Source organism: Echiichthys vipera, assembly GCF_963691815.1.
Source record: "Echiichthys vipera genome assembly, chromosome: 16".
Lineage (NCBI taxonomy): Eukaryota > Metazoa > Chordata > Actinopteri > Perciformes > Trachinidae > Echiichthys > Echiichthys vipera.
The window spans coordinates 9645545-9658388 of record NC_139841.1 but is presented as its reverse complement, the minus strand read 5'-3'; the positions used below and the strand labels follow the sequence as shown (position 1 = coordinate 9658388).

Below are 12844 nucleotides of genomic sequence, written 5' to 3'. Positions count from 1 at the left end.
ACACTACCTCACTTGATATTTTTAAGAAAATAAAAAACATTAGTGTGTCATCAAATCATGACATCACAGCCCATTTTATAGCATTAAATGACTAATTAAAACCACTTATTTAAAAAGTTAACACGTAACATACATCAGTGTGATCAGAACTTCCTAAAATGACAGAAACTATCTTTGGGAAAAATATATTTGGCGTGTACTTTGACTTTTTTTGTTGTTTTTAGTTAATGGATGGGTGAGGTTTATGTTTTATACTGTAGCATCCACCAGGGGGGCGGATCCGGATGTTTTGGCTTCACTTTTGGAGAGCTGTCAAGCCTCCATCTTGATATACAGTCTATGAGGAAAACTCTTCCTGTTTTAACACTAATAAAGTCAGGTCCAAAAAGACATTTATGTCTATAATTGAGTCTTTTTTTTTTTGGTGAATTTTGCTCAATAACCTCTTTCACATCAAAGTCTTGAAACAAGGGCCATCATTTATCAAACGAACGTACAGCAGAAAAACGTGCGTACGATCATTTCCTGGCAAACTTCGGCATTTATCAATTTGGACGTGAGCGGGAGCTACGATCAAATCTCACTTCTGTTCTGAGATCGTGTACACACATTTGAGCCTGTGTATTTGCGGTGCAGCACAGCAAAATCTGGCTGAAAATAATTAACAAACCTCAGCTGTCATTAAGCATAAGCAGTCACATATTAAGAACAGATCAAAACGGATTCTTAAAACGAATAAAAAAAATAAAAATTGTGGTTGGAGAAATTGATTGTAATCATGTGCGTCTGAAGGCACCATCCATGAATGATTACGCATTCATCAATCGCAAAAACTACCACTCGATAAATGTACAGGTGATTTGTGATGCCAAGCTGTGGCTTTTAAACGTGGTGGCCAGGGGGGGACACACAATTCTTTTATATTTCTAAACAGCTCGGCTCCAGCCCCCCGCAACCCAGACAGGGACAAGCAGTTGAAGATGAATATATGAATGAATGTGTTGGCGCGCGGCTGCAGCAAAGCGCACTGCAGAGCCAAAGTCATCTTCTCGGTTAGTGGCTACCCTCGATAAATTGCATTAAATCAAACAAGGTATCAGATGATTAACATCTTGGTATGGTTTCTCTTAGGTGACAAAGGTTATCCCCTAACGGAATACCTAATAACCCCGCTGGCAAACCCTGCTACAGAGCAAGAGCGCCGGTGTTGTGCGCACACGGGTCTCAGTGGAGCGCCGCTTCGGGTTGACTGCCTCCGTTATTCTTTTCCATACAGTGTTTTGATGGGCCCCTTTTATTCCACTCTTTAGACTGACAAAAAGCACAGCTGTATTTTGCTCCATCTTGGATGTAAGGATGCCGATCTGTGTGTCTTCCCAGTGTTTCTTCTCTCAATGTTTGACCTCAGTGGGCGAGGCCTCCGAAACAGGAATATTTAAGGGTGTAACATGTTAATGACGATCAAATTCAGCCGCAGCATTTATCAAGGCCTGCAGATTCGTACGCTGAGATTGGTCAGATATGAATGTTTCATAAATCACACGTGGGTCCTGTCATACGACCAATTCTGCGCTCAGATCTGTGCCCGTTTTCACGCAGGATTGATAAATGAGGGCCAAGGTGTTTTCTAATTGTTAAATTCTTTCAGTTGCTTTTTGGTTGTATTTGCGTAACAGTTTGAAGATTTACAAAATATTTGATTTAGTCTTTTTCATTATTGTTCTAATAGTCTGCTTAACCTTGCTTCCTCATTTTGTGAAGTACTTTGAGCTACATTTTTGCATAAAATATGCTATAAGCATATTCTTATTATTTTCATTCCATGTACTCACCCACTGTTTGAGCTACATTCTACATTGACCTTGTGGCAGACAGCACTCACAGAAACTACACACACAGTGGCATTAACATTGGACCTTAAAAGGCCTCACTCTAATTGAGGAGTAAATATCATTTGTACCGAGTTGTGGCTCTTGGCAGAGATAATCTTCGTGACGTCTGGGTCCCACAGCACCAGATCGGCATCTGAACCCACAGCGATACGGCCCTTGCGGGGGTACAGGTTGAAGATCTTGGCGGCGTTGGTGCTGGTCACTGCCACAAACTGGTTCTCATCCATCTTCCCCGTCACCTGAAATAAATCAGAGCGGAGAGTGAGAATAGTACAGTTACTGTCCTACTTTGATTGGGTCTCACTTGTCCTGATTTTCTCTGTCATTCCACTTCCTGCTTGTTCATTCAATCATTCTTGTTCAGTGTGGACTTTTGTGTGTTTTACTGTTACAATCATCTGCGTATGTGTCTTGTTATGGATGTAAAAAAAAAAATCCGCCTCTCGCCTGTTTTCTACTACTGGTGCATATGTATTGTCAAGTTACAATACTCTTTTATTATGTCAGCATGCTAACATGCAGTAAGAATGCTAACATGCTGAAGTGACTGACTAGCATGACCAAAACAGACCCACCTGTCTGGTTATTTTATGCATAAACAGTCATTCAATTGATGTAAAAGAAAATGTACCGCATAATTTATGATATATGAAGTACATTAGCGTTTAGCATGCTAACATGCTCAGTGAAATTGCTAGCATACTGAAGTGACTAGCGTGACTGGAACAAACATATCGGTTTTTAAACAATCAGTAAATTGATTTTGCAAAAATTGCACTTTGTCATGATATATACAATATGTTGTACAAGTAAGCAGTTCGTCAAAGCCAAATGCTAATGTCGCCATCCGAACAGGGTCATCCCTATGTTCCCCGGTCACATAAGCCTATGCCTTCGCTGATTTAATTCAGCATTTTGTTAGGGTGTAAGGGGTAGGGTTAGGGTCTACATAGGCCTATTTGCCATGGAATTCGGCACTGATTGTGGAAAAAATAACAGGCCGGGGAACATAGGAGCCTTTCTGTGAAAAGCGGCCACATACAAAGCGAGGAACATAGGTATGCTCCCATGCAAACATGCTGAAGTGACTTGCTTGACTAGAACAGACTTATCCGTCTGGTTAATGCATAATCAGTCACTCAATTAATTTTAAATGAAATGTACTATATCATATAGATAGAATGATATACAGTTACATATAAGGTGATAAAGGCTTGTATCCATATTCCCCACCCCTAGCTCACTATATGCTTCATTTAAAGTATACATATACGTACCACACACTTGTCCCATATTATAGACATCCTTTCCTCAGTGCCGTTGACGCCTTCGGGAATCAAGCTGAAGTCGTCTTTGCCCACAGCACGCTGGGCAGTATTGAAGGGACAGTGTGCACTTCCTGTCACCTGCAGGTCACCACTATACAGAAGGTCAAGGTGTAAGGAGGAAAAGAATATAGGAAATGGTGATATTTGTGAAGCTGCTTGTAACACAACGTCTAATTTGGGAATAGGATATGTATTTCCAGATTGAATGTTTGGATCATCCTCTTACCAGGAGAGCAGGGAGTTGAGATAGTCTGGTGTGGTTGGGTCGGGGCTCAGGGGAGGGGAGGTGACGTAGGCGGCTGCCTTGGCCCAGTTCTTGCTCCAATAGTGAGAACCATCTGTTCCCAGGCTCGCAGTGATTGGCTCTCCATAGACCACAGTGCCTGAAAGCCCAGTCACAATTATAACAGCGAATTTTACGCTCCTGGAGTTGGTTTAATGCATGGCATGTGGACTGTTGCAATGTTCCCATTTGAACTTATTGGTGTCTGTTTTATTGTCTCTGTTTTCTGTCAGGTCTGCCGCATGACTACACTTGATTGGAACTGGAAGTAAGTCGGGGTTTTCAAGTCCAAAACCTAAAGAGAATTGTGGAAACCCACAAATGAAGTGTTTATGTCAGTGTTAGTGGTGTAGACTGAGGTTTTGTTTTAAGTCTCATCTCTGTGGTTTCTAGTTTTGGAAAAGAGAGATTAAAATGATGACAAACTGCAGACACTTTTGATTTAACATTAAGATCAGCTGTATGTCGTGTTTTTGAGTCTCACCCTTCTTCCTGGCCTGGGCGATGACATCGGCAGCGCTCTTGCTCATCACCTTGGTGACATAGAGAGGGCAGTTGGTCTGATTGGCCACAGTCACAGAGCGGTTTACAGCCTCTGCCTCCACCTTGAGAAGAGAAGGGACAATAGAAAGAACAGGGATTACATACATTTACTTTCTTCTTCCAAATTCTCCTACTTGATGCTTTCCTCATCACTGTGCATCGTTTCCTTATTTTTTTTCCTACCAGTATTACCTCCATTGCTCTTCCTGTTCTCACAGTCCTATAAAAAAGTCATCATTTCCAGATTTTATATGATCATGAGAAGATTTTTATCTCTGAGGAGAGGCTTTGAGTGATGACATAAAATCTGAGGGAGTTGAAAAATACCAAATCAGTTCTTCTCTTCAGAAAATACAATCTTCTATTATTTTTTTAATGTGAACATACACCAGATTTGTGTAATTATATATAAATATGTTCACCTAACTCACAACGTGCCTACACTTTTACTTTCCTCAGAAATTCACTCATAGACTTTTATCAGAAGGGAAGGAGTGGGAGCCACTCACTGTGCAATCAATAATCTACTCTTACATAACTGGACACTTATCTTCTTCTTTTCTTTGGGCAATAACTTAATCCGCCACTTTAGTGCAATAATTTAATCTTGCTGCTCATTTCTGTCATATACAGTCATACATATTTGATCTTGTACATTTCCTCTGCATTTAACTTATCAGATTTCATTTTCCGTGAATTTTATTTGACCTGTAACTTTACATCTTCTTCATATATATTTAACTAAGAGTTTATTGTTTTTTATACTTTCTGTATTTTATACCTCCCTTGTGTTTTTGTAATCTGCTGGAAACTTCATTTCCTTGCGGGAGTCATGCCAAAGGGATCAATAAAGTCTACATTATCTTCAGCATTGTTGGAATTCCCTTAATCAATATTGGTTCAACTGCAGAGGACCATCACTTTGGAACAACCCACCTCCATCACTACAATCAACACCTACATTAACATTTAAAAAAAATATATATATATCAATTGCTATCTGGTAGGTGTATTTTTTTAGCTTTCCCCCCTGATTTCAGTTTTTGTGCTAAGCTAAGCTAACCAGCTGCTGACTGACAAACATAAGAGTGGTATCAATCTTCTCATCTAACTCTCTGCAAAAAGGAAATGTCAAACTATTCCTTTAAGTGTGTTAATTCTTTAAAATCTATTTTCCATCCATAGAAACAATGTCAGATGACAGGATTGTGATATTTCAATAACTTGCACAACAAAAAGTCCCAAGAGGAGAGAACAATCATCATCTTGTCGATTCCTCCAAAAGCAAAAACAAAGATAATTTTCAAAATAATTTCTTGCCTGTCTTGAGATAATATATGTATTTAAAAAAAAAGAAAAACTGAAGTTTTAGCAATAAACACGGCTGCCATACTTCACATTTCATTCTCTACTTTGTTCCCACATCTGGATGTTCATGAGTAAGTTCATGATTCATGGAAAAGTGTGCTTTTATCTGTAATGCCTCTGGGATTCCCACATGACACGATTGAAGGTGAGTCTTAAGAGGAGGTTTAAGTATTTGCAGAGGCAGCAAGACCCCTACGGCTTCAATATAAACCTGTCAAACAATATAATACCGACAGCTGTGAAGGTTGCAAAGGTCAAATCCTCTTGTAGCAGGAAAAGGACTACTGCAAATAAAACTCGGAGATGAACTCATTTCCAAAAGTCAAACCAGCTTTTCATCCAAAACCCAGACAGGTGAGTCAGTCAGTGCCCACAGTTCTGAAACTCTGCCTCACCTCTTCAGGGCGGCTCAACACGTGTCCCTCAGGCCCAGTGATCCCCTGCTCCAGGATCCTGTGCTGCTCCTAAATACGCACATGCATTCACACACATACACATACACAAACAAACAAACCAACGTGGAAATAGGAGATGTTGAGTCAAGTGCAGGTGCGTGCATATTCCCATGACCCACAGTGAGAGTGTCAGGGACCTTGAGACACTCAAAGCGTGAAATGGCATACCTCAGCTACAATGTCTCCATTCTCAGCATGCACCTGGGCGATGGCTCCCAGGTCGCGGATCACACTAAACACCTCGTACACCTGACGCAAAGAGGGAGACACAGTTATGAACTATGACGCAACTTCTTTTCACTTAGCACAAATCTTGAATTCTACTCTTTACTGTATGTCCAGATCTGTACCAGACTGACGAAAGCCTTTGATTTCTGACGTGTTACGTGTCAGTGATGTAGAAAAGCTCAAAAGGTTTCATCTAATCAGGGGGTTGTCTGAATGAATTCTTGACAAGTTCGGATAGACATGAGACTATGGTCCCTTTCCTTGTTTTTTAAAAGAGATTGTTTTCTTTCTTTTTTTTACTTTAAAATGTTTTTTTTTATATAATTTCAAATTAACAAACTCTCAAGGACCTGTGGGAGTCCAAAAATAATGTCTAAAGAAACCAGACAATCATTATAACCACAGTGACTCTTTTGTGATAAAATGAAACATGGAGCCGGATTTTCACACCGTATGTGAGTCTCTCACACTCGTCAAGTTATCACACTTGAGCAGCGTGATAACTTCACAGACTGACTGGAGACTGACGTGTTGAGTGAGTCATCACCTCCCGGCTGCCAAACGTGAAACAATAAAGAGCCGTCAAAGTTTGACACAAGAGAGAAAATGATAAACTAATTCCTCACACAGGTGCAAAGAGTCCAATCCACATCTGATTCAAACCAGCTTTCTATTGGGATACATTCATTTGAACTGTGAGTCAGAAAGAGACTAGATGCAGCTTTTATTATCCAGTCACTCTCCAGAGATAAACACTAAGACAGACTCACACTGTAACTCTCATTGTAAGGAAGAGAAACGAGCCAAAATCAAGGCTGTGGTATTACGTCTATGATACTTAAAGGTCAGGCTTATTGTTGGCTACCAATCTCTGTTTTCTTGTTCAAGATATTACTTAAAGCTTGGGTAGGCAGAGATATAAAAAAAAAAGCTAAACAAACGCCAGAATGTGAAAATACAGCCCTCCGCCTTCAGTTCTCCCCTCTCTGTCAAAAGCCCCTCCCTTCATACAGTAAGCTGTACAAGTACTATTCATTCATTTCAATTATTACGGTCATAATTGTGTTACTAAGCCTGTTATATAGCAGTTAAATGTTGTCTTTGACCTTGTGGGCCTGTAAAGCCCTTTGAGTTTACATCACATTTGAGCCTCAAGCTCCCTACGTTTATGAATTAAGCACGTATCAGTATCGGCAAAGCATTTCAGCGATGAAGAAGAAATGTTGCAAATAGCTTAGCCTTCTGCTAACAGTAGCTGTGAGCTTTAGCCGCAGGAAATAGCCTCGGCTACAATTAGTAGGAAGGCCAAACTATTAGAGAGAGGGAGTGAAAATGTTTCCGATACTTTAGCCTTTTGCTAACTGTAGCTGTGTGCTTTAGCTGCAGCCATTAGCCTTGGCTATGGTTAGAAAAAAGGCTAGACTATTAGTGAGAGCGAGAGAAAAGGTTTCAAATAGTTTAGCCTTCTGCTGTGTGTGCTTTAGCTTCGGCCATTAGCCTTGGACTACAGTTAGCAAACGGGGCGACTTTGGCTCAAGAGGTAGTTGATTGTCCAGTAATCTCGGCGGTTCGATCCCCGGCTGCTCTAGACATGTCAAAGTGTCCTTGAGTAAATTACTGAACCCCATATTGCTCTTGATGAGCAGGTAGCACCCTGAATGACAGCGGCTGCCATCAGTGTAGGCCTATGTGTGAACGGATGGATGTCTCAAGCGCTTTGAGGGGTCAGAAGACTAGAATGGTGCTGAACGCAAGTTCAAACATTTTCTCTCCATCTTTGAAACACTTCACTGATAGTGACACATGTTTTATTTTGTTTAGTGTCAATAGTAACTTTAGAATCTGAAGGGCAGTTCACGTGCATCAATCAGTCAATAGAAATGCCCTCTCTATCTCTCTCCAACGTCTCTTGTCATGTGCTAGATTTTCTAAAACCTGAAAACAGAGCAAAAAAGAGATGCTATGAAATTAAAATATTCTGAAAGGTTATTATGGAATTTTTGCCCAATGATGAAAAAAACCCAGCCTACCCCAGCTTCAATGCCACTGAACAGAAGAAAAAAAAATATATATATATTAAAGATAATACAAAAGTGGTGACCATCTTGGCAGACTGACAAAAATATATAAATGCATTTTTTTGTTTTACCATAATTGCTATTCTGGCTGAGCTCTCAGTCCGGCTGAAGGCAACAGTAAACAAGTTATTATATATACATGTTGGTTAATCCAACTATTGCCTCTACAGTAAACAACATTATCTTTGTCTGTGGATTGTGTGCTGCCACGTCTCATATGTCATGTCACACTGATGACCATTAGGCTGACATTTGCAATTCGTACGGATCCAATTTGGATTTATGTGCAGCAGCAAGTTTCATGTTAGTCTCGGTTAAATTAAATTCAGTGTAGGAGACGTTAAGATATTAGATTTGATTTTCATTTGAAATTTGATATAGCTTTTGTCATCTCTAAAAAAGCTGCAATCAAGTGAGAAATTGCATTACGGACTTCAGTTTTTCAACAATGTACCAGTATGGCGTGACAAAAAATGAAGTGGCAAGGAGAAGAGAAGAAGCCCTACCTGAGCGTCAGAAAGCTGGAAAACATCCTTATAAGCCAGGTAAACCAGGAAAGAGTTGACACCTAAAAACACAAGATGTCAGTGTGAAAACTACAAGAGAAGATTGGAACAGAAATATATCGTAACCCATTCTGATTGTGAAAGTGTAAAAACAGAGTCACTTTAAAGGTCCCATATTGTGGATTTCCATGTCTTTTGATTATAAATGCAGGTTGAGGTGCTATATAAATGCAGTGAAAGTATCAAAATTCTCAATCTACAAATGCTCAAAGCCTTTATTCTGACACTGTGTCTGTAAATGTACTATTGAGATGTCACAACTATATATATATATATATAGGTATATAAGTAGAGTGCTGCTACAGTGTCGTTACAGTTATTCCCCCGCTGCAATAGCGGTGCAGAGACACAGAGACCATAGAAGCGGAAGACCCTGCAACAATGACCAATCAGAGCAGACTGGGCTTTTTCAGGAGGGGGTTTTAAAGAGACAGGCGCTAAAACGGATTGTTTCAGACAGAGGTTGAATACAGGTATATTCAGACAGACAGTATGCAAAAAATAATGTATTTTTGAAACTTAAAGCATGAAAACCTGTTTTAGTAGAAACCCCAAGTACAAGTATGTACCTTACTGTTAGCATAATATGAAACCTTTAACTTTAACAGTATATCACAATAAACCAAGAGAGGACAAACTGTAAAATACATTCAGGTTATTACAAGAGGTTAAGTAAGGTGCCAAATTTATAAAAAGAAGAAGAGTGTAATATTTGGTGACTCTGTGTGGGGCGGGGTTGTACCATGATCCTTCACGAGTGCCTCCATTTCTTCCTGGATGCCCTTGTGCCACTCGGTGATGTCGACGTGCAGCGAGTAGTCGCAGCAGGACTTGCTGTCCGCCCACTCGCGCCACTGCTCAACGGCTGAGATGAGGCTGATGCCAGGCTCGGGAACCACGTGGTCAACTGGACACACACAAACACAGACCGTCAAACACACTGACTGAGACCCTGCTATGATATTATCTGTTGTCTAGGACTGTAATGTTGCATCTAGACCAAACCAAGACAGGTTGAAGTTCACACCTGGGGGCCAAATATGTTTTTTTCTAGATTTGTCTCAAGTAACCACTTGTTATTAATCTTTGAGATTTACCAGATACATGACTCCTGTTTCCGTACAAACCAGAGCTCAAAATACAAACCATCATCTCCTCCATCTGCTCATGGTTTCCAACACACAAAGACAAACTCACAGTATATGGGCTCAAGATGTGATTTTTGAAGATGCTTTCACAAAAGTATGGGTGAATATAATGGCTTACATCTGTTAATGTGTGGTCCCTCAGTGTGTTCACAATAGGGCTGCAAATAACAGTAATTTTCATCCAATTCATCTGTCAACAAGTATTTTAAATACATTATTATTTGTCTGTAACAGAAAATAGTTTAAAGTGACCATCCCATATTCCCAGAGCCCAAGGTGTTTCTTCAGATAGCAGTCCAAAACCAAACATATTCAATTTACCAGAAAATCCTCACGTTTGAGCTGAAACCAGTCAGTGTTTGGTCTTTTTTCTTGACTTTAATGTTGACTGAATTATAAAAGTTTTTGTTGTTTTACTTTCAGTTAATCATTTCAGAGATAATTCATGTTATACTATGTGGCCAAGTGTTTCTAACTGCCTTGATGTGAAACGTGAGTCTTCATGTTCAGAATGGCATCTCACATTGGATTTCTGGTAATCTAGACTGAATTCAGATCCATTATATTAAAGTTTAATTCCGTGTAAAATCATCCCATGGTCTTTTTTGGCACTTAAATACATCAAATAAGGAATCGAGACAGTTTTTTTTTCATGTCGTAACTATTAACAGTGAAATCCGGTAGAGTCGCTAACAGCCAGACATGGCTAACACTGATTAGCTCGGGCAGTACAGTGAAGGTATTAAAATGCTTTTTTAACCACTAATACTGCTCAAAAAAACACAAAACCTCTGCAGGAGCATGAGAAGAGTCCTTACACGTTAACTGAAGCATCAATTGGCTCCTTCCTCTGGGATTGCATTGAGTAATCGACTTGAATGGACTTTACTACGAGAAGGAGCTGGTACCAGGGCCAGTTGGTAAGTCTTTCAAAACACTCTTTTAATGAACTCTGGGTTCACTAACTACGTTGTTGGTGCTTTGTTTTATGTGTAGGGACTCTTCTCATGCTACTGCAGAGGTTTGGTGTTTTTTTGAGCAGTATTAGTGGTTAAAAAAGCCATTTTAATGCCTTCACCGTACTGCTCAGAGCTAATCAGTGTTAGCCACGTCCGGCTGTTAGCGACTTAACTGATGAATTTGCGCCGGAATTACACTTTAGGGTCTGAACCACCTGGAGCATGAGGTTTTCATCTCACACACATTCATCTGTGGTTTGAAATCTGATTCAAACCTTAATTCTAAACGTTTCTCTGTCTGGCATCTCAGATCTCATTTCAAGTTTTGGTGCAGTCACATCTGTTCACTTGTGACACGTTGTGCACTCCACTGATATTTCCAGTCACCAGGGTGCCATGTATTACGTCCCAGTTCCAGACCTGCCTGACCCTGCAGCAGTCAGCGCTTTTGCCGAGGTGACAACAGCACATGAGTCCTCTGGGAGTGTTTATTCTGCTGCGAGGGAGAGGAGAGTTCAGCTGCTGAGTCAGCAGAGGGAGGGCCAGAGCTTTATTTGATTTTCTGATCTCTTTACATGACAGTAGCTGTTTTATCTTTACAGTCTTGTGTCTCTTTTAAATAACATGAAAGTTAAATGCAGCCACTGGTTGAGGACTGAAGTAACAAATCACCTGATTGAATCGATATACCTTTCTGTTTTACGAAATCTAACTAGGTTTCAACTATTTTAAATAATGGAAAGTAATACATAATTATTTAGCAGGTAATAATCAAAGATTGGCATCCAAATAGAGATTTAAACTCAATAATTAAAATATTAGAGCAACTTGAAACTGGATCCAAAATGGATCTATCAATCAGAACCAAACAGCAGCAACTATAGTGTGAAATAGTACAAATGATGATTTAGGATATAAATCAGCAGTTGTAAAAGAAGATGAGACCACAAACAGGTGGCTCTGGCTTATATGCTAGAAAATGCAAATTTGCACTTGTAATGGTATTCCTGTATGTGGAGAAACATTTTGCACACAGCAAATAGCAGGCCAGAGAATAATATGAAACATTATGCAGATTAAAATAAAACTGCGAGAATAAGAAATGAAGAAAAGCATCCATACAGGGTTTGTAAAATAACAAGTCTTCAGTATGTATGCGTCCAAAGGGAAATTAAGTGACTTGCTGGCTCAGTGTGAACAGCAGTCAGCTGCCCTCAGAGCAGATGGACGGTTTCATATTTTGGCTCGGTCGTGAACAGGCCTGGCACCGGTCCTCTTCTCATTAAGATATATTCAATTAAAACCAATCAGCGGATGAAGCACCACTGCAGGGATAGATGCACAGCAAACACCTCAGTCAGCTTTGATTCTCTCAGAGAAAGAACTCCAAAGGAAACTTATACCCTACAGTACTGGATTAAGTGCCAGATGGATCTTAATCCCAAACAGTCCCGTAGGGTCTTACTGTGGAATAACTTACTGATCATGGTGGTGCCTCCACTCAGCGCAGCCTTGGTGCCCTGGTAGAAGTCATCGGCAGACACCATGCCTCGATCGGGCATCTGAAAACGCGTGTGCACGTCGATGCCGCCCGGCATCAACATGCGGCCATGAGCGTCAATGGTTTTCACCCCGCCGGGCACGATGAGGTTTTCCCCAATTTGTCTGAAGAAAAGAATATCAGAAATTACAGAACAGAAAAAGGAAAAATAAGGGGAAAAAATTACACTAATGACAACTTTACATCTATTATAATTACATCACATGCATTATTTAATTGAACTTCATCATCCAGACATTAAAATGCTATAGTAATGATAACAATATTTAATATAACGAATATAATGAATGAGACCAATCAGAGCAGACAGGGCTTTTTTAGAAGGGGGACTTAAAGAGACAGGCCCTAAACGGACAGTCTCAGACAGAGAGTAAATACAGGTATATTCAGACAGACAGTAGTTTGAACATTAAAGCATGTAAACATAAAACGTAT

The 12844-nt window shown here is 40.0% G+C and overlaps 1 protein-coding gene across 1 annotated transcript in view; it reads right to left on the bottom strand.

The window, feature by feature from the left end:
* dpysl2b (dihydropyrimidinase like 2b) overlaps positions 1–12844 on the bottom strand; it is a 33438-nt gene that overhangs the window by 7759 nt on the left and 12835 nt on the right. The window contains exons 3-11 of the mRNA XM_083930458.1: positions 12329–12513; positions 9484–9648; positions 8682–8743; positions 6038–6118; positions 5810–5878; positions 3988–4108; positions 3447–3603; positions 3170–3311; positions 1961–2131 (exon numbers count right to left, since the gene is read on the bottom strand). Coding sequence (XP_083786584.1) covers positions 1961–2131; positions 3170–3311; positions 3447–3603; positions 3988–4108; positions 5810–5878; positions 6038–6118; positions 8682–8743; positions 9484–9648; positions 12329–12513 — 1153 coding nt within the window. The remainder of the gene's footprint in view (positions 1–1960; positions 2132–3169; positions 3312–3446; positions 3604–3987; positions 4109–5809; positions 5879–6037; positions 6119–8681; positions 8744–9483; positions 9649–12328; positions 12514–12844) is intronic.